At 36.7% G+C, this 22,850-nt stretch overlaps 1 protein-coding gene across 1 annotated transcript; it reads right to left on the bottom strand.

Annotated features, from left to right (window-relative positions):
- Positions 1 to 8,224: 8,224 nt before the first annotated feature.
- On the bottom strand, positions 8,225 to 22,324 carry Ubc7 (ubiquitin conjugating enzyme 7). Its single transcript, XM_083123061.1, has 5 exons — positions 22,257 to 22,324; positions 16,860 to 16,941; positions 13,120 to 13,238; positions 11,002 to 11,142; positions 8,225 to 8,910 (listed from the first exon to the last, which is right to left on the bottom strand). The coding sequence occupies exons 1-5, from the start codon at positions 22,297 to 22,299 to the stop codon at positions 8,789 to 8,791; spliced, it is 507 nt and encodes a 168-aa protein (XP_082979187.1). The 5' UTR covers positions 22,300 to 22,324; the 3' UTR covers positions 8,225 to 8,788.
- Between the last annotated feature and the right edge of the window lie 526 nt (positions 22,325 to 22,850).

Below are 22,850 nucleotides of genomic sequence, written 5' to 3'. Positions count from 1 at the left end.
TTGGAAGCTCCCACTGGGAATAGAACCCAGGACCGCTTGCACCAAAGGCAAGAGTGCTCTACGCAGGAACCCTTAGAAAAGCAAAATAGACATATGATGATCTTCTGTTGTAATGATAGCACATGGTATTGCATGATCATCATGTGTAGGCAAATTGCCAACACTCTCCATTGGTGCTTGCTGTCCTAGCCTAGGCTTGATCCATGGGGGGGGGGGGGGGGGCCTTCAAATCTTCAATGTTGACCCAGCATGATAGGACACTTGGAGGAGCTACTTGAAACCAATAACAACAGACTTTTGTCTTGTAAGCTAGAAAAGAGCTGCGATTTGTCACCTGGTCGAAAATTCCATGGCAGGTCTTGGCTTTCAAAGGGATGTTGTACTCCAGGTGCCGCACCCTTCAGTGAATGAAGACAGTGGATCTTCGAAATTAATAGGATTTAACCTTTAAATTGTGCAATGCGGAAGTGCAAAATTTCTAAATTTCACGTAATTTTAAACTGCGTTTAGCACATCCAACATGAATTTGGAGTTTAATTTCTTAATTTTGTTATAACATCCAAAAAGCAGAAGCCTGCAAGTATTAACATCAATGAATCAGTGGTGTAAATTGTACAGGTATTTATTGTAGAGAAAATAGAAAACTTTGTTTCAAAATTTTACAGCATCAGACTTTCATATATTGGATTGTGGACCTGTACTGCTATTTTCATAAGATGTTCCAACATGTATGGGATGTTACTGAAATTTTGGACACAAGTTAATTTTTTTATGTGCAAAAAGTAATTTATTTTAGTGTTCATTTGGAAGTAACTACAATTATTTGGGTAGAAGAAATATTGTACCAGAAATGCTTTCCTTTTTTCATTTATTTGTCATGCAATCAGCTGATTGATTGAGGTGTTTATTTTTTTAATGACAAACTTGTAACTGTTGTTGAGAAAACATATTTGCAAGCTGATCAAATGTTAATACTGGTAACATCAAATTTTGATGGAACTTAAATTTTGTTTCTGTGAAACACTTTTTAATAAAATCACCAAGAAACGCAACATGGTGTGTTAAGCATATAAATCATTATGTTTCAATGCTTCTATGGGTTCATTCACTCACTAATTCATGTCCAAGGAGGACTTTGAAATTTGTCACCAATTTTCATTAAAAGTGTTGTTAACAAGCATATGGCATGTGTAGAATGTTTCTTTTTCAGCAACAAAAAGAGTTTCCCTAATCAATATGATTTTCAACAATGTTTTGAGTGTAGAAGAGTGGAAACAGCTTCTGTTTTTAGTGAAATGATAAGACATCAGGTAAATTATATGGATATTGCGAAGTTTTTATTTTATCATTATACCAATGCATTCTGCAATTTATAAAATAAAATTGTGTAAAAACAACTTAGTGAAAAATAATCATACATCTAATGAATAAATATTGATGTTGAAAGAGAAGAACAGGCCATGACAATATGTATAACGTTTGTGCAAAAATACTGTTCTTACAATTTACGTAACAAAGCAAGGTAACTCCAGTATGAAATTTTCAGTAATTGTTTAAATACTGGTAACAATTATCAAATAACCATTGGGATAGTATGAATTGAGCGTGGATGAGAGTGTGGTGATGTACAGCAGAAGCCAAACAGGCTACACAGCTATAGGAGCAGCTTCTTTTGTAACAAAAAGTGTAAAAAACAAATTCTTATGTATTTAAGACTAAAAAAAGAGTAATGGAACTTATGTGATATAACTGACTGAAGAGCTTAACTGTATAAGGTCATTTCATATAACTTTTTTCTGTGTAAAAACTTCATAGGGTCAGCATCACCAGAACACTCCATAGGTCCACATTTCCTGCATGTTAGGAAGAACAACAGATCCATATTCACTGTTACATGTCTCTCAACTTAATTTCAACATACTTGTAGACAATTAAAAACAGGCACAGTACTAGATATTTTTAAATAATGTCTTGACAGTTGTAAATACCCTTGTGAAAAAGTACACTAATGTTTTGATAAAGAATGTTAAAATTAATTTGTGTTTTTATTTTATTGTCTCTATGATTATTCCATGTGCACGCACAATGTTTGCTAAGCAAGTATGAGTACTAGTGGCAAAACCTAGCTGTATTCACTATCCTTTGTGCGTTAGGGAGCTTTCAGAGTTCATGCTACAAGCAACACGTGTTGCTTGTTGCTCAGACTGGAATGTTTTCTCAATGGCATGCAATGTGTCACCCCGGTCTGTTGTTCATGCATGCACAGTAAATGCTTGCTTACAGACTGAAGAGGCCCATGCAGCTTGTCATGTGGTCTGAAATCTCCCTAAAGTGATCCTTCCCCCATGGTGTGCATGGTGGTCTGTTCATACCTTTGATAGAGCTTATCAGTTGTAACTCCTCTAACCTGATGTACATTCTGAACTGCCACTTACAGTGAAACCTCAATTTTACATTCTTCAGGGGACCAAGCTGAAAAAATATTACAAGGGTTGATCAAATGAAAAGGTACAAAACGACACTGTCGGTGTAAATGAATACTTTATTCAAAGTATCCTCCATAGGCCTGAGCACATTGATCCCATTGATGAACGAGCCGCATGATTCCTTTTTCCCAGAATTCCTTTGGCCGTGACGCAACCCAGTCCTTCACAGCATCCTTGAGTTCATCGTCCGAGGTGAACCGCTTTCCTTTGAGATGCTTTTTCAGGGGACCAAACACATGGAAGTCACAGGGGGATAAGTCCGGACTGTAGGGCGGATGGTCTAGCTGCTCCCACTTGAACCTGGCCAGTTCCACATGTGTGACCCAGCGTTATCATGGAGCAGCCCCGGTCGTTCGTCTTCCCCGTAAACGTTCACCATCCGGCGATGAATATCGGCCAGTTTAATACCTTCCGCTGTCAGAAAACAGATAACGCCTCGCTGCTCCTCAACAGTCGAATTTGCCAATGTTAACGCCATCCTGTCCGAACACGCACTGCCGCGTCACTTGGACGGCGCTCTGTATCGGAGCCTCTGCTCTCTCCTGCACATGCGCGTTCCCCTGCATGCTCCGATGCCGCGTGGCGACTTCAATCGCACCCCTACATATCACACTACGTTCTCCCATCGCGGCATCGGTATTATATAAACGATTCCATTGTTACGACGTTTCGTACCTTTTCATTTGATCAACCCTTGTAAAATACATGAAAATTTTATATATTATAACATTTTGCTATGTTGGGACCAAGATTGAATGCATAATGTGGGAAAATGTAAATTCGGGGTTCCACTGTATGTGGTGGTTTTTTACCTGGATGAAATCTCAACCCCACTGAACTACCCAAAACTCTTGATGTCACAAGCACTACCCACACAAATAGGTGTGTTTCACCTATGTCACAAACTGTCACATTATGGGATCGAGCAGCCATGATTGAGGCTGGTTCATACGGAATTCAAGTGGGCGGGAGATTTGACACTTGTTTACGATGGTACATTGTGCAGTACTCGGTTGTTTAACAGGAACTCATGTTTATCTTCCCACGTCACGGAACTTGATAATTGTTGATCAGAAGATTGGCGAGAATAAATAGTGCCAACATTAATAAAGAAAGCAAACATTACAGTGTGTGGAGTGAACATTTCCTCTCCGGGAAGTTCATATATCACCTTTCTCTGTGACTTTTAGTACAAATGGATTGAGCTGGTGTGTTTAATCATACATGGAAGTTGTTTCTCCTTGGTTTTTTTTTGGAAGAAAGGTGCTGACACTTCCGATAAGTTTCACGATAAAAACAATAACGTTCAAAGTTAAATTCATCTTGATAATTTTACATTTGTACTTGATTATTTATATTTAGTTTGTTACCACAATTCTATGAGAAAAGGTGCCGGTGGTAGGCTTTGCGTACTGTCTGAAAAAAAATCACTGCTTGGTTAAAACATATTAACCTCTTAACTGGGTATGACGTAATACTCCGTTCTGGCTCTACTGATTTATAATGGGCATGACGGGATACTACGTTCTCATGTTCTTACTGCTGATATCTGTTGTGTATGACGAGATACTTCGTACAATTACTTTCTTCTTTGTTTCACCAGATGGCTCTGACTTCCAGACTGTTGTAACCGTTAGAGTTAGCGGGAAGCAACGAACACAGCCCGACGTTCAGTTCTATCGCGTATGCAATAATGGCTCAGGCAAATCGGAAGCGACGGCGTGTTTTTCCTGCTGAGGAAATCCGAGATATATTGTAGTTGTAAATCTCGCATATTGTAAAAAGTACAAGAAGGACCAATAAAAAGAATAAACAATACCTAAATGGTATGCCATGGAGCACAGAAATATTAACTCAAATATTGGTTTACGAAATTCATCAATTTATCAACAAAAATTCCCAGGGCAGATTGGGCTTTCGACGAGGAAATTACCCAGTTAAGAGGTTAATAATACATCAAAGTATCCCAAATTGATTAATTGATTTGGTTTATTTTTCTTAGCTTTTCTGCCAGTTTTGGCTAATCATGAAGATGAGGCTGTAATGATATGATGAAATTGATTAAGGGACACTCGCAAAGAACACTTGCCCAGGCTGGGATTTGAACCTGGGACCCCTGGCATCGTAGCATGCTGTGTTAACCACTCTGCCACAGTGGTTGGCATATCCAAAATTGTTAAAGCAAGGAGTGAGATTACTGTTTTTGAGCAACTCAACATTTTAAATTACAGCACTTGAACAAACCTTAGAAGGAAACAGACGATAATGGCAGACTCTTGGAAATCTTAGTTAATCTGTATTAGATGTAAATATTTCAAGCAGAATCCGAACCAGTAATAAATACAAAAATGAATTGATTCCAGGTAGCTGGGTCAAGTAAATAAACACATGTGAACTAGAGTTGGCCAAAGGTTTAGGCCCCTTTTCATTTCGTTATTGTCCAGTTCATATGGATCTAAACCTCAAAACTTGACCTTTTCTTCATATCTTTTTCCGTCGACTGTGCAAAGAGCTTGAGCACATGATAAATTACCGCCATTTCCAGACAACATTGTCATTAATTGTATGCAATGTTACCGAAATTTTACACAGTACTAACAACAAACGTTCAGTTGGCACAGGTGTAACGAACTCTACGTGGTGGGTATTTCCTTGCAAACAACAAATAACTTGGCCGCGAACATGGCAGAGGTGCGAATCCTATAGTCACAACACTTACAATGGCTTGCTTCTGGACTACTTTAAATTATTACAGTGTTCAGCTATGGTTGGGAAACAGAAAATCAGTATTGGTCAAGAATGGAATGCGCACTAATACAGACAAGAGACGTAAATTTGGGAGACTCGAGCCACGCTGCCTCTGTTAAACTGACTGGCTGGCCAGAAGATGCACACATTAGTCAGTTGTTTAAGTGTGACAGCAATTTCATTGTGATAGATCTGTCAATTATTCTGTATGGGTTAATAAAACTTTTTTGTAGGCTTTCCCTGTTACTACCACTGGATGTCAGTTTCATTTCCCATTCCACAAATCTCCTTCTTCTGTTTTACACTCTTCACTTTTTTGGCCCAACAATGGACACTGCTCACATTGAATTTGCTGTTACAATTAAACATGATGCAAGTATTTGTGAATGTTACTTGGAACAACGTCTTCAACAGAGAGGGTTTCAATCGTAGGCTGTCACTTAAACGATGTGGATGAACAATCACTACATGCCTCCATTGGAAGAGCTATAAGTATAAATTCTTTTGTACAACTATCTCCCACACATTGAATGAAAAGTAGTTGTGCACATAGCATATCTGGGCTGCCATCTCTTGAGCTAAATTCATTGATACATTACTTTTCGTTCATCCCTCATACGTAAATTTTTGTTCGACATGAGTTATGTGCAGGAAATGGATTTATATGTAAAAATATATTTATGTATGAAGCTCGAAACGGTTACATATTGTATTATCTTTGCGCATTATGGCATCTAGACTCGAAAAATTCAGTTTTTATTTTCCATATTTGTACATATACTATGTAACATTGTTATTCGTACACAGAATTTCTGAGGAAAAAATGTCATATCTACTAGTAAATATAATCATTTTCATATGTACCTGGAAATTAATGTTAATGAAGGTTTCACCAACAAATGGCAATAAAAATGTATGTTAAAAGTGTATAAACAGAGCTTATAATTTGTGTGAAAAGAGAAAAACATGGTGTTTCATGCAACATTGTTATTCATACAGGCTAAAGTTTCAATCTTCCTTGCATACAGTGCCACTGCTATTTGGGCGATTTCGTGCAGTTTGCAACTTCGTCAAGCTCCCTGTCAAGCGGAATGCTGGCGTAGGTATTGTTGTAGGCCTATTGTCTGTCTATCAGCGTGTTCGAAATTGGCAAGGTGAAGGGACTTAGTTCAGATCTGAAGGATGTTATTATAAATTTGGCCCTTAAGAGGTTATTCGTCAAGAAGAATTGGACGAACAGTCAATAAATCACACTCCACAGTTCAATACATAGTAAACAAATGTAGAGAGGAAGGTTCAACACAGAATGTGCCGAGAAAACAAAAAGAGAGACGGTTGAATAAACGTGATGAACGTTTCATTTTAAAAAGAGTGCGAGAAAACCCCCCGACTAAGTGTTCCTCAGTTATGACTGTTAGTAGAAAATGTTGCTGGCAAGATGATGTCCGATGTGCCTTGTGGAAGCATGGATGTCATGGCAGAATACCACGAAAGAGGCTGTATATATATAAGGTGAATTGCAGTAATAGACTTTCATTCGCGAAAGAGCACATCCATAAGGACCAGGAATTTTGGGATAGTGTCATATGGTCAGATGATTAAGATTAATATATACGGGTCAGATGGGATAAATAGGGTCTGGAGAAAATCAAATAAAGACAATGATCACATTAACACAGTTCCAACAGTTAAACACTGTGGTGGGTCATTAATGATTTGGGGCTGTATGTCGTCCAAAGGTGTTGGTTTATTGATGGTATCATGGATGCATATGTCTATTTGGACATACTGAAGAACAATGTACAGCAGACTGCCCAAAAAAATGGCCTATCACAGATTCCAACAAGACAATGACAGTAAGCATAAGGTGCGAGTTAACATGAATTGGCTCGTATGGAATGTGCTAAAACTACTACAAACACCAGCTCAAAGTCCAAACTTAAATCCCATTGAGCATTTATGGGCAATTTTGAAAAGGCAAGTCCATAAAGCAGGCGTCAAGTCCAAAGAAGAGTTGAAAACTGTTGTGCAAGCCGAGTGAAATAAAATAAGCTCTGAAACATGTTGGAAACTGGTTAATTCTATGAAGAACAGATGTCAAGCAGTAATTCAAGCCAAAGGATACGCATCCAAGTATTAGAACTGTCAGTCAAATTGCTCTGAATATACTTTTTCTTTTATATTATTAAGTGTACGAATAGAAAAGTTGTACAAAAAATGGCATGTTTCTCTTTCAGTTTCATTTAATTTATTATTGTCATTGGTTATACAGAATTTGGGTAAGATTTTATGTTCCTACCGATATTAGTTATTGAATTGTAAAGAAACATTTTCAAAAGAGTGTATTTCCTTTCAGATATTAAAGCATTTTCTTTGAACATCCGTTTGTACGAATAACAATGTTACATACTGTATGTATTAGGTTTTGGCTCATATTTTACATATTATTTCCATACTTCAGAACATTTCTCAACATATACTCCATATTCACATAATAACTACATGTCCAAAAGAATGGGGTGAATTTCTTGCAAATAACTGACAAATTTGAAATACACTCCCATTACTTCTTGCGATACTGAACACAGTTGTAGTCAATATAAATCCATCTTAAGACACAAAGAAGGAAAGTCACGTTCAAACGTTTTTTGTTGTTTTACAGTTAATGTCAATGTAAGCATGCTGTATTTTATGTAGCTCATGTAGTGTCCATTGTTAAAAAGATAAATTTTTACAATTTTAAGTCCATATTTAACTCCATATTTTGGTGAAAATAACTCAAATATGTATTTACATATTTAGCACATTTTTACTACATGCAAATCCGTTCCCTGCTTATGTGTATTCAGGTCAGAGGTCCGTTATGCAACTTTTACAAAACACTAAGCAACAAGTTTAACTTCGCCCAAAGCCGTAAGTAAGTGTGTTACAATCTTCCATGCATGTAAAGACAGTTAAGGAAATTGTAGCATATGTAAAAACTCGCAGAATGGTCCTGTCACATTATTTATTGAAACAGTCATGTTTAAAACTACACCAAAAGTATATATAAACTGTGTCCACGAATATGTATGCATATAAGGAATTTTCAATAATTTACCGGTAACATACAATGAGGTAACTAAGTAATGAAACAAAGAACCTCTCCCCACCTTTGCCTTAGTCTATGGAATAATGGATAGAAAGTTGGAAAGCATAATGATGATAATATGCCTACAAATAATATTTTTATATCTGGATCAGACTTAAGCACAATGGCGGACATGAACTTCAGTCTTTCACAAGTACCAACAACATACAAATGGTGTTTCTCAATACAAAGAAGTCCCCGGTTATTTAATTTACTGTACATAAGAGATAGCGCTGTACATATACTGTGTACACATCAAGTTTGAACTTGTGAAAGTGATACTCTACTCGTTAATGTCCATTTCATTTGCATAACATTTATATACATCATTCTATGTATACACAAATACACCAGTCTTTTCGATTCTCACTTCTTGCCATTTCATCACATCACTTTTTCTGAAGAAGATATTCCCCTGTTTTATTTATGGAAGAGGTAATCCGAGCGTTTTTCTCACTATCCTCTCAGCTATCCTGTTGAATTCATCACGATCTTCACGCCACATTTTGGCTGCATCTACATTCGCCCCACTTTCATCATTGGGTTCTGGAAAACAATGAAACATAGTCAATAACTGTTCCACACAATAGGCAAACATTAGCTTCGAATGTGGTAGTGGAATACAATTATGGCTGAATATCACTTTTCAAGTGAACCTAAATTAGGGCTGAAACAATGTTAATACTGACTTGAAAATTGTATTAATTAAAAGTTAATATTCCATTCCAATTATATGCATCAATTTACCAAGAGTTTTGCTTTAAAATATTAAAGAATTGCATTAGAATGTTTAAATACATGTTATGTAAATACGTAATACAATTTTACAATGAAATCTAAATAATAGCCAGATACCTTATAGCAGTGGTTCTCAAAACATGAAATGCTTGAAGGGGGTACACAATCAGCTCGGAGAGTGGTTTTCATCCATGGTGTACCTCAAAACGAGTACGGAAATATACTACATTTGGTGCCGAATCTCCCACTTGAAAGTTTCAAGTGCACAACCAGACATCAAGAAATTGTGTCAGACTATGCAGGCACATCCTTCTCACCAGAAACTCTGAGGATTTACAATAAAATCTCCAAAAATTGTGCTTGGCAGTTTGTTTACAAACTTATTTTTGTTCTTCACTTTTTCCCATAACTCTGGAAAGAATACAAGGTGTGGCTAGAAAAAAAAGGGATTGATGTTGCTGTCGACAAACGGCAAGCGCGTCAAGGATAAGTGCATGGGTGTATAACGTGATATCTTGCCTACCGGCTGTGTGACTGCCCAGGGTGCACGGTGCTCAGTTCTGTAGTTTGTGGACGAAGTGAACCGTACATCTGTGCTCCGTCGGAAAAGAAATTAAGTGTGAAAGTGGAACAGCGTATCAATCTGAAGTTTCTTATCTAACTCGGAAAATCCGCCACAGAAACTTACGGTTTGTTGAAGGAAGTATACGGAGATGTGTGTTTGAATGGGGGGGGGGGGTATCACGCACTCAAGTATTTGAGTGGTTTCAAAGGTTTAGAGAGGGACGAGAAGTGATTGCGAACGTCAAAAACGGAATCAAACATTGCAAATGTCGGTGAATTGATTCGAATTGTGTACCCGAAGGTCAAACTGTCAACCATCAATATTTCATTACAATGCTGACGACCCTTCGTGGGCGAGTAAGAAGACGACGACCTGATTTGTGGAAAAGCAAGTCATGGATTCTTCATCAGGATAATGTTTCTGCCCACACGGCATTGTCAGTCACGGCTTTATTGGCCAAGTATGGGATCCCAGTGTTAGAACATCCACCCTATTCACCAGATCTTGCTCCGTGCGACTTTTTTTTATTCCCAAAGGTAAAATCAGCACTGAAAGGAACCAGATTTAAGACCGTAGAATGTGTGAAAACAAAAGCGATGGAGGTCATGTACATGGTTTCGGAAAATGATTTCCAGCACTGTCTCCAGCAATGGAAGATTTGTATGGAGCGGTGTATCGATAGTGCAGGGGAGTACTTTGAAGGGGATAATGTTCATATTGTACAAAATAACCAATAAAAGATTTTGTAGCAACAGTCCGGTTTTTTCCTAGCCACACCTCGTATGTTACAAAGTTTGTAATATACTTTTAGCATACATGTTTCACATTTTTATTTTTGTAACTAAACAATCATAAATATTGTAAATGTAGGAATACCCAATAAAATAAGAAACTTAGGATACTAATGTTTATTTGTTTACTATCTTTCCACATGCAGACCGAATGCCATTTTGCTCTATTGCAGATACAAGCCTTCAACGTATCAAAATTGCTCCACCAACAAGCATTCAAAAATATTGCCTAAAACCCACTATTCGGAGAAAACCTATAGTGGGGGTACATTAGACGTTTAGTTAATACTATAGGGTACAATGAGGAAAAAGTTTGAGAACCACTGCCTTAGAGGACTGGTCTAGTATTGCATTTGAGTGAAATCAATCAAGGTTCGACCAAATTTACATGTGTTGCATGGATTACAGATTATTCTGCTATTTTCAGATCAAATTTTGGTTCTAGATCATCCTTCTCTTACTGCTTCTTTTACTAACACCAGTAATGACTTACTAAATGTGTCAAATATGAGTCCTTGAATAAAATGGCAGACAGTTTCTTACCTGCTAACATGCTCACAACCGAAAGTAGAATCTTTTCCACACTTTGCACGGGACTCCACCTTTCGGCACTTGACTCGTAGCCCATTGGATCATCACCTGGGGCATGGAGAATGGAAATACATACACGGCCATCAGAATAAACTAGAAGGAAAAAGAAAATTTAGTAGAGATGTAACGTCATATCTTTTATTGGTTTTTCTTCTTTTATTAAGGAATCGGGACAGATTTACATGCATTCTCTGTTAAAAAAAAAATGAAATATGTAAAGATTAAGTAATTGGAACTGCACCTTCAGTTGAAAAGACCCAAACCACTGTTAAATGCACCTCCACAGAGTATCGAACCTGTGAACCTTTGATTACAACAGTTTCCAAAAGCCATATACAAGAGTCGCAAATGACACCTTGGTGGCTGAGCACGTTAAATATCTTGTCAAAGAAGATCTCGGGTTCATTTGTCATTCTCATCCTTGTGATAAGCAAAAAAGTGGAAACAATAATAAATAACAACAAAAGATTTGGGGAATTCCACAATGGCATGAAAGAGAAGAAATTTGAGTAAGTGGTTACTCAATGATGGACTACAAGTTACATTGCAAAAACTAAATGTAGTGGGTTCCTTTTTGTGTTAAGATATTAAAATTCCTAAACTATGGGCAGAGAAGAAGAATAAAAAGGAAATTTATCGAATTCTTGAAACTGTTAAACCATGTTATCTTAGTGGAGTTTAAATCAAGACGACTTAGGTGGGCAGGCCATGTAGCATGAATGGGAGAGGAAAGAAGAGTTTACAGGATTCTTGTTGGGAAACCTGATGGTAAGAGACCAGTGGAAAGACCAAGACGAAGATGGAGGGATAATGTTGAGATGGACCTAAAGGAAATTGGTAGGGATGGAAAAGAGTATATAGATCTTGCTCAGGATAGGGACAGATGGAAGGCCTGTGTTGCTGCAGCCATGAACCCGTTCGAGAAGGCTAGAGAGTTAGTTATCTTACTGGAGTTACTTTTGTGATCAAGGATTTTAGTGAAAACTCTTTAACTGAAATAAATTTAATTGTATACTCTGATCAAAAACTATAAAACCTTCCCCTGCATATTGCAACATGCCATAGAGCCGCACTGGAAATGGTGTGTGGAGTTGATGTGACCATCACCAAGCTCCAATTGTTTTTACCCTCCCAGGTACACATTTTATTCGATGGTGGGTGAATCTCTGGGATGGTGTGAAAAATTCCCACCGGGATCACCAATCCCAGGAACTGATCCTGGATATCCTGTAGGCAGTAAGATGTGCTACTGATTGGACAACTGGGACTCCTGAAATATGATGCACTGAAGCAAAATATTTCTTGTTATCTATATAGGCTACTCTTTAATTTAATTTAAATTTGTAGCGGCGTTACACCATTACAACACTTGGCGTAACTTTCCCCAGTCCAGGAGTGTGTTGATTCTGTGTTGGATGAATGAATGAAGTCTCTCATAACCCATGAATACACACATGTATTATAATAACTAGGACATTAAGCACAAAAAGACAGTTCATACAATGACACCACTTGTGGCCGTGCCACGCTCCGTCTCGCACACACGAAGACCCTGAGTTCAGTCAGTCCTATTGTCATGATGCGTATTTCACGTGGCAGTTCCACACTGCCATCTAGTGAGCAACTTTAATATCATTTTTTTTAATTATAATTATATTACAGAACTGAACAAAATGTCTCATTAATACTTATATGTAGTCCATCAAAACTGGTTTGATTTTAGCATTTGTTGTTTATACATCTGATGCAAGATTTCGAAACAATTGAAACATTAGGTAAATAAAAAAAATGCCCAGGAAAGTCCTGAAATTTTGGTACTGCCTATGGCAATATTGCTCTGGGTTTATACAAGGACCTGGTATGGCATGAGAACTGAAAGATGTCTAGAGAAGGCAAGGCACGACATATTTGTATATTTGTTGTTTTAAGTCCACTTTATGCACAAAAAGGACAATCGGAACTGGACCTACAGCTTAAAGTGGGATCCGAACCACTGTGCAATGTGCCTCTACCTGGAAACCAGGAACCTTTGAGCATGGCACGACAGAGAATGAGTGAATAACAACTTACTGTTGGGGTGGAACATTTCACAGGTGAACTGCATCTTGGGAGGACTCAATGGGTAATCTGGAGGAAAGATCAACTTGGCTGGAAACACACCACCTTCGAAGCAGGTTCCCTCAGGGCCTCTGGAAACAAAAGCAACGCTAGCACAACATGACACCTCTACATAAAAACATGCAATTGCACAACAAATTATGAAAAAGTGGCAGAACTTTTTCAGATCCTCACACAATAACATGTAACTTACATAGCAAGATGATGACCTGAAGAAAACTTATATGGAGCATTGTACAACAATACTGTACATATTTATATATATATATTTATTACTGGAAGTTTTGAAAATATTCATTGTAAATAAAGGTTAGCACTTAATTTTCAAGAATACTTCTTGCTTCACTGTGACAAAAATGGAAAGGTCTAAAAGTTGAAACTTCTAGAGTAAGTTTCCGATATTTCCTCGTAGGAAAATTTCACTAAGTGGCCATGCTCCTACAGAAACCTTACACCAAGTCCAATACGTAATACATGGCCAGATGGTAACTTGGCTCAGATTCAACCATAACGGTTTGCTTGTAATAATACAATTTCCAACATGAGGAGTTGTATATGCCATATATTCTTTTGTATTTCTAAAAATTAAAAATACAAAATTATTTATTACTCACGTAAAATGAGTATCTATTTTGTACACCGACAACATTTCGGGAACCACTGTTCCCTTCTTCAGGTCCTATGTATCAGCTATCCGAAAATTGTCATAGCCTCGTCAATTCATACACGAGTCAGGAAAAGGAATTGGTACAATATGGTTAAGGTAAAATATTTGGAAAAGCTAAAACCTTTGCTAAACCCATGCTCACTGCTATTTGTTAAAATGATCACTATAAAACCTTCCACTAAAAAAACGGTGCAAGATAAAAACCTTTAAAAAAGAAAACATGCCCTCTTATCACACTATTCCCATGCGGTCTGCCTGTGCTTTCCCTATCATATGCAACTTTTTCGTTATTTTTTTTATATATTTTCATCATAGGTACTAATTCGTGATTTACACAAAAATGTTTTTATTTTTTATCTATCTGCCGCCATCTTGGAATTAGGCCTGCTTTTCTTTGCCACAGCAACCAAAAATAAGGGTTCACAAGGGTTTAGAATAAATGCTACTGTGCGAGTTGTATTAAAGATAAAAAGTTTTGGTTTTCGGTGTCTTTAAAGCACAGGTCCTAGCCTGTCAAAAAAATGTATATCCATGAAAAGTAAGACTTAGGTAACTGTAATTTTACAGGCATTGATATTAGCCATCATAAGGAGGAAATTTGCAGATTTTAAAGGCCTGTAAAAATCAAAGGGCTTAAAACCAAAGGTTGGCAATTTTTGATACAAGAACTATGACTGGAAAGGTTTTGAGAAATGATGAAATGGAGCCAAGGTTCAAGTCATTTTTCACTCTGAAATTGGGAAATTTTCAAATTTCAATGTCAAATATCTCAAAAGAGGGACCTGACAAAAATTTGAAATTTTGTCCATGGCTGCTTGTACTAGCACTTAGTAAAACTAGAATGTTTCATTTTGTGGTTCACGCTGATGTACATTTTACAGGCTCTTAAAAAGCTGTAAAAATGGCAATGCTAAAACATATACGATAAATGAATTGAAGAGGCCTCATTCCAGTTTTTAAAATTTAATTATTTTATATCACTGTAAAGAGCATTCAATTACATTTTGTTGATCATAATTTGTGTTTCTCCATTCTGTCAGAAGATTTTTCTTTTAAAAATTAATTAAATCACCATACTTAAAATTTGCTTTTGTTCAAGATAATTACACTGATGAAAAACATTATAAATACAATATTTTCATGGAAACATTACTTATTCTTAATAAAAACCTTTGCATTACAACTTGTCATCTCCCTTTTAGACTATTTCTCCAAGTATGATAATATACACTTGCATGCAAAGAAACAGACCCACCTCACACTTCTGACATAAAATGTTATTAAATTTATTAACATCATATGTATTTATTACTGAACTTTATCTGCATATAAGTAGTATTAGACGCTTCCATTTGGATAAACATTTTATGTGCCTCCAAACAGTTGGAAGAAAAAGTAAGAACAAATAAACATTTTTATGTCAAAAGTGTGAGGTGGATCTATTTCTTTGCATGCAATTGTACTTTAGTGAAAGTTTGGTGTTCTTCTCTTGTATAATATTATGTGTTCTTCCAGTTGCAGTTGTAAATTCACATGGTGTGAGAACATCAAGAATGTTCATACACTTCACCCAAGCAACATCACTTCTTTCTTTCCAAAGTAAAAGTAGTGATGGTCCAGCTGGTTTGGAGAATATGACTTGAACATCACTGTTATCATTTGAAATTTCAATTACCTTGCACGCATACCATCTGCTATCATATATACAAACTATGGAATCATTCACAGTTATTTTATTGATGTCAATCAGTTCTTGTGATCCATCAACTTGGAACTGCTTATGGTTAACACGAAATGATGATGATCTACTTATGAGAAGAGTAGCTGAGTCCTTGGGGATGCAGAAGTGATGGTCTCTTGTTCCATCGAATCCCCTGGATTTATTGAAGCGATCATTGAAATGCATTTGTTCCGTCTTGATCTCATCATCTCTTAACTATTGTAAAGTTTATATCTTTAATATTTTATAAGCAAAACTCAGTACATATCCTTAGGGGTAAGAATATGGCCATCTGTTGCTCTCTCAAGACTTGCCTTTGCTACAAGTCTCATTACCATCCCACTAATCCCATCACAGGGACCCTTGCCATGACTTGTGGCAAAGAAATCCCACTCAGCATCCACATCAAAGTCTTCTATATATTTGCACAAGTCACAAAATTTCTCTCTATTGTATTGTTCTCCTGATCCATCTGAGAAATAATAGTTCTTCTTCAGATTTGGCATGAAATCCTGGATAAATGGAACCAGCTTCTTCTGGAATACATAAACAGCAGTTGCATTGTGCTCCATACAATCACTTATAACACAAGGCTTTTGTTGCTTAGATCTTCTGTAGATTAATTCCTAAAATAGACACAGAAGGGATGTACAGTGGCTTGGGCATTTACCCAATGGTAAGACTGGATTTCATCTTGAATTATGAATGCATAATCTTCGGAGAAATCTGCTATAACTACACATTCATCCTTGCAGAGATTTTCTTTTGTAGTTTTCAGAAACTTCAACTGACTGTGGGAAATAAGGTGGTGATTCTTTAGCTCGAGCAATTTTGATACGAAATTTTCTTTAAACTCTGTCACAGTTTAAACAACAGTGACTAATTGCAACAATCTGTTGTAACCTACAAGTCATGGCAAGGGTCCCTGTGATAGGATTGGTGGAACAGTAAAGAGACTTGAAGCAAAGGCAAGTCTTCAAGGAGCAGCGGCAAAGAAAAGCAGGCCTAATTCTAAGATGGCGACAGATAGAAAAAAAATAAAAACATTTTTGAGTAAGTCACTAATTAGGGTATCTATGGTGAAAACATAAAAAATAACAAGATGGTCTAGCAACAAGCCCGGGTGATTTCACATGGAATGACCCTTTAGTTTAGTCTAATCCTGGTTATAAGCTCTACTTATGTTTCATGTAATCACTGGAAGGAATAGTCAATTACTGTTAATAAGTACATTTACCAAATAACGAGATTAAGATCAAGTCCTGGAGCAAAAAATAAAAAAAATATTAATACATATTAACTTACGTGATAAGAGCTTCCCATTCAAAGAAGTTCTCTTCATTAATAGGGCCAGCAATGATACCTTCAGGTGGATTCAAGGTTAGCTCTACAAATGTAAAAGAAACAAAATTGGTTTATGCTATTTCTATGTAACCCAGTGGCGTCTCGTGGCCTCAAATTTGGCCGGGGCTTATTTTTTAAAGAATTTAAAATATAATGACAATTCACATGAATTACAAAAAATAGGTATTTTTTTCTTCTAGACTACAAAACTGGACTTACTTTTTTGAAAGAATTTAAAATATAATGACAAATTACATGAATTACAAAAAAATGGGTATTTATCTTCTTCTAAACTACAAAACTGGACTTATTTTTTTTAAAGAATTTAAAATATAATGACAATTCACATGATTACAAAAGAAACAGGTATTGTTGTGAAACATATCTTTCTACGAACGTTGACTCTTGTTCTTCTGCTCAGCAAATTTTGTTATTACTTTTTCGATGAAGCCCTCTATGTTTGAAATGTATTCTATCTCTATTGTAAGCAAGTGCCAAGGCATTTGGTCTGTCTTGTCCCATTGCATTTCTTAAGCAGGTTTTAATATGCTTCAATGTGCTCAAACATCGTTCAGATTCAGCTGTTGCCACTGGAGTTATTAAAACTATGTTTGTCATTTTTACTGTTTCTGAAAAGGTATCCTCTAAATAATTTTAAATAAAAAATGAATGCAATCTATAGATAGAGTTTATGTTTTTCAACTCTTCACTACAATAAAGAACACGAAGTTCCCTCTTTAGTTTTCCCTCTTCTATGAAGGGATAATAAATCTGGAAAGATGCCTCTGTTTAAAGATTGTTCTCATTCATTATGTCCTCGTAGAGCAAGTTCATTTCGACCACAGAATTTTAAGCAATCGATAATTCTATTTAATATATGCCTATTTTTCTGGATAAATTCATTGTGTCTTGTAATTGACAGCCTATGTCCTTTATCAATTTGTGTTCGAACATCAACCCTGGCAAACTCACTCAAACATAGCGAATGAAAGCCACCAAAACACTACAGAACAACACGCGAGATCGAACGTGACGCAACTGAGCTAGCCCCGAATCAGCACTCAAATCCATTGCACTCTCCCCTTCTCTCTCTGCTAGCACATGACATTCACTGTAGCGTAGGTGGGTGTAGGCTACGCCTTCCTATGTGACGTGCCCCGGAAAACGATAATTGACATCAATGCTGTTAGGAGCGCTGTCGTATCCATTGCAACAGACGATGAATTTACGTGGGTAAAAATCGCCTTTTAAAAGACTGTGCGATAGTTATGCATTATGCTGATTGATAATTACGTGAATACGTCCGGTTTTCTTTAGGGGCTAAGCCCCGGAAGCCCCAAGGGACGAGATGCCACTGATGTAACCCATTTTCAACTATTGAGAAAATGTGTGAACATAGGCTTACATGAAACTCTGCTAATTCATCCACCACGTACAGCACAATTATACTCTAAACCACACAATGTTTTTAACAGAGGCATATATTTAGGCTATATAGGCTACCTGCGAAGACAGGCTCAGAAGAAAAGAAAAATTGATAGAAAAATGTGCATAAAATCGTTCCTTTCAAATAGAAGATGATGGGTGTTTCAGGAGTTGGCACACTTACTTCTTACAAGTTGTTACACTAATTTCTTACGAGTTGGCAATATTTACCCTATTTCTTTGAAATTTGCGAAATATAGAAAAGCACGAAAGGAGTCCCAAGTGTTTAGGATGGCAGTCAACTAGCATGAATGCACAAGTAAACAAGGTTAGATTATTATATATTTTATTCTCGCGTCTAGGCTTACATAAATATTTCACAATATCACATCACTTCAAATTCTAGAAACATGAACACCCTCATTACCCACAAGCATTTTTTTTTTCATTCCAACATTATGATATAGGGCAGTGGTTTTTAAAAAAACTAGCAACATTCAGCCCGAGTTCCTTTTGTTTTATTGTGATTTCATCGTGCTACATACGCAATTTTTACATGGTTCAATTTCAATGTACGTCTGTAACACATACTGCGGAGATTTAGCGATTACTTACTGTTTGTGGTAAAACTTCGATAGCGCCCCAACACCTCTCACTCGTTTCTTTCGTCATTTTTAACATTCATACTTACCTATTCTGCATTGCAAAAGATTCTTCAAGATGCTATTTTGCTTTTTTCACGAAAAAAAGTTCAATTTTTGACATAAAGAGTAATTATTAAACCATTGACGTTAGCAACACAAACCATCACGGGGACGAGGTACGCCTATGAGGTTAGGTTAGGTTCCATTAGCACTCATTTCGTTCAATTTAGCATATACGGACAACATCAGTTTTTCTCGATGAAAGAAAATACCAACAAGAACTTCTAAATGCTACAGAAACACATTTCGGTAAGTAGTTTCTTGTGTAAAAATGAAGAAATCCGTTCAGACACTATCAAAGTTTTTACCCTGTTTGTTTCCTTGACACTGTATTTTCAGTTTCCAATACATGCTTTCGTAGTTAGGTTAGGCAGGTCATTTTAATAACAACCCTAAATGCTTTCTAGGTTAGGTTAGGTGGGTCAGGTTTAGTTCTTTTAGCATTAAACTAAGGGCATGAATTTACAATACCAGACCACTCTCCAATTTCTATAAAATTTAGCCTACTTACTAATTTCGGTCTCCTGATGACGTATCTGTAGTTCATATTTGGCAGTCACTTGTTAAAATTGTACATTTATGTGCAGAACTTGTAAAATAACCTTGCGATTTAGCACGGTGATTGTCCATACACAGTAATTCAGAACCATCTTTCTTTTGCAATTCATTAATGGTCTTCATTTACGCACAACAATCTGGCTACCTTGAATATTGACGTCAGACGAGGAATGCCTACAACGTTAGGTTAGGCCTGTTAGGTTAGGTTTCATTAGCATAAATACAAAGAAAAATTAATATTTTCATTAAGAGACGCGTTACCTTGTCTTGCCTAACATGAAAAAGCTCTCTCCTGTGATGTCAGAACACAATGTTGCTAAAGTGTTGTGCGATAAGTGACACCCATTCGGGGAAAATGGTGTGTTCCGTGGATCTGCTGTTCTTATGGTAGGGTTATGTTACGTTAAGAAAACAGTTTATTTCATTTTTTTCTCAATTTCCATACTATACCACCAATTATTACATGCAGATTCATGATTAGGAGTTCACTGAGTAGGCGAAATTTCATAGAAATTGGAGAGTGGTCCGGTATTGTAAACTCGTTCCAAAATAAGATCTGTTCGCAGCCAAAAGGTTTGAATTTTACATTCATTGTTGCTTCTATCAACAGAGAAAATGCTTTGCCCATGGGGAACATGCATGCTTGCGTAAGGTATTTTTAAGTTTTTTCTTCCAACATAAATAACTTTTTCTCGAAATCTAAATAGTGCTCATTACTTTAAGGAAGGTTCAAATTTTGTGTGACAATGATTGCCAAAATTCTACGATAATTAGTCTTTCTGCTAGGAAAATTTGAAAAATATAAAAAATCGAAACCGTTAACCAACATACTATTTACCTTACTTGCAACTTGGTTATCTTTTAGTTTGGATCAACTGGAAGCTCATTTTAGAGATTGAATACATTAAAAATAGGGTGAACTGAGGTAAGGTAATTGCTCCCTTGAACTTTCTTCAGCTGCTGCATTTTGGAATATCTGGCAACATACTTTCATGTAACTGTCACAATACATCTGCAAACATTATGACACTGTTTCAAGGTATAGCTTCAAGAAGTTACAACGAAACGGTAAAATTTTTGTATCCCCAAAACGTATTTCTTCAATTTTACAGGAGAAAGTACTTACCGAAATGGCTTTATTTATACTTTAGGAAGGTCTTGGAAGTTTGTTTTCACCTCGTTGAAATTTTTTTGCCGGTAAATCATGTAATTTTCGACATTAATGGCACTCCGATGCACGAAAGCTGTTCCCTTGATGTCCGTCTACTACGTGAACCAAATATTTGCGAGCGTTTCATGACGTAACAACCGGTCAGTGTTTCCAAATACGTGGTTTTGTAACTGTGTAACAGTTCTAGAACGTACATAAACGTGAGTTACTGTTCATCATTTCTGATTACGAACTTGCGACAACATGACGTGCACAGGATCAGTGGCGTGCTCAATGTGAGGTTGATGGGGGTTATAACCCCCCCTTTCGCCCAGTATCTCTAAGACTATTTATGAATGGTTCGTGGGGCTATTTATGAATGGTTCGTGGAGCTATTTATGAATGGTTCGTGGGGCTATCCGTGAATGGTTCGTGGGGCTATTTATGAATGGTTTGTGGGGCTATCCATGCATGGTTCGTGGGGGTTTTGAACCCGAAAAAAATTTATAATTTTGAAAAACAAATTTAACTATGTTTCCTAACCTAACAGAACCTAACCTAACCTTGCCGTGCATGGTTCGTGGGGCTATTTATGAATGGTTCGTGGGGCTATTCGTGAATGGTTCGTGGGGCTATTTATGAATGGTTCATGGGGCTATCCGTGAATGGTTTGTGGGGCTATTTATGAATGGTTCGTGGGGTTTTCGAACCCGAAAAAAAATTCTAATTTTGAAAAACAAATTTAACTATGTTTCCTAACTTAACAGAACCTAACCTAACCTTGCCGTGCATGGTTCGTGGGTCTATCCGTGCATGGTTCGTGGAGTTTTTGAACCAGGAAAAAATACAAAATCAGTAACACGAAAGTAGGTATTTTTCTATGAAGAAGGGTGCAACACTGCATAACCACTGATCATGGACTACGCTAGTCAAGATTTCTCCGCCATATGTAACGCAAGCAAAAGCGAACAAAATAAAAATACTCGATATTTCGAAAATTGAATTATTTGCCTGCAAAAAACGAAACGCGAAATAGAAGAATCCTTACGAATGCAGAATACGTAAGTATCAATGTGAAAAATACGAAAATAAGGGAATTAGAGACGTTTGGTGATTAACAAAATTTTAATCAAAAAACTTTGCACATCCATGAAATGCATTGCTATGTTACTCTCACAACAGTTTCCAATATTCTAAAGCACTTTCTAATACCCCTATAAAACTTGCGAAAATCATGAAACATTCGAAACAATTACTTGCACAGGTGATCAGTTGACTTTTGGTCTTCAATATGCTATACGTATTCGGAGCCAATGTTAGTTCTGCACCTCGTCATAGCTATATCAAAATAAATAAACCTAATGTTCTGTGATTTTCTGCCCTGCATATAGCTGGTCCTTCAATTACGATGACAGCAGTATTAAAACTGGAACTTGTATTTTTGAAAAAATAAAATGATTTGGGCTACCTGACGATCAATTTTTCAGTGTATTGAGAATAAATAGTAACGAAAATTCTTACGCTTATATTCTGCCATTAACCTACGCAAAGCTGAACCAGCCATGTCCTAACGCAACCTTCAATTGTTTATTGGCAGTGTCTGCTGCCACGTTCTTTTTCTGCTGGAATCTCAAAAAAGATGCGCGTGGCAGTAGACTCGGTCTTTGTTTTATCGTGATTTCATCATGCTATGTATGCAATTACGTCTGTAACACATACTGTGAAGTTGTAGCGATTACTTTCACAAAAATGTTTTAAGATTATGTCCCTCAGCATTCTTCTAATAATAAACCTAAATGCTCTCGTAGTTAGGTTAAGTTCTGTTAGCATTAAAATAATATCGCTAAATGCTTTCTAAAGAAAAAGGTTCTAAATTACCTGTACATTCATTCCCACTAATCATAAACTTGCATTTCTCTCGTCTTTATCTGTTCTTAAGATTTGTAACATCCTCCTAGCAGACTAATTACGTGGCAGCAGCAAATTTGACGCTTATTCTTACTGCTGACACGTGCGTGGCAGCAGACTCGGCCTTGTTTATTTTACGTTTTACTTCCGGAAGAAACTTGGATTCACTTTATTTGATTTGTCCATAATCAGAGAACATCATGCAAT

The sequence above is a fragment of the Lepisma saccharinum genome, chromosome 5 (assembly GCF_977018435.1).
Source record: "Lepisma saccharinum chromosome 5, izLepSacc3.1, whole genome shotgun sequence".
NCBI lineage: Eukaryota > Metazoa > Arthropoda > Insecta > Zygentoma > Lepismatidae > Lepisma > Lepisma saccharinum.
This window is presented reverse-complemented; position numbering and strand designations above follow the sequence as displayed.

Excerpts from the sequence above, each read along its gene's own strand:
- Ubc7 (XM_083123061.1), bottom strand. The coding sequence starts at position 22,299 with ATGGCTGGTTCAGCTTTGCGTAGGTTAATGGCAGAATATAAGC. Across the intron at positions 11,143-13,119 it reads TGAAATGTTCCACCCCAACA|TTTATTCTGATGGCCGTGTA; the intron begins GTAAGTTGTTAT and ends TTTTCCTTCTAG. Across the intron at positions 8,911-11,001 it reads GGTTGTGAGCATGTTAGCAG|AACCCAATGATGAAAGTGGG; the intron begins GTAAGAAACTGT and ends ATTGTTTTCCAG.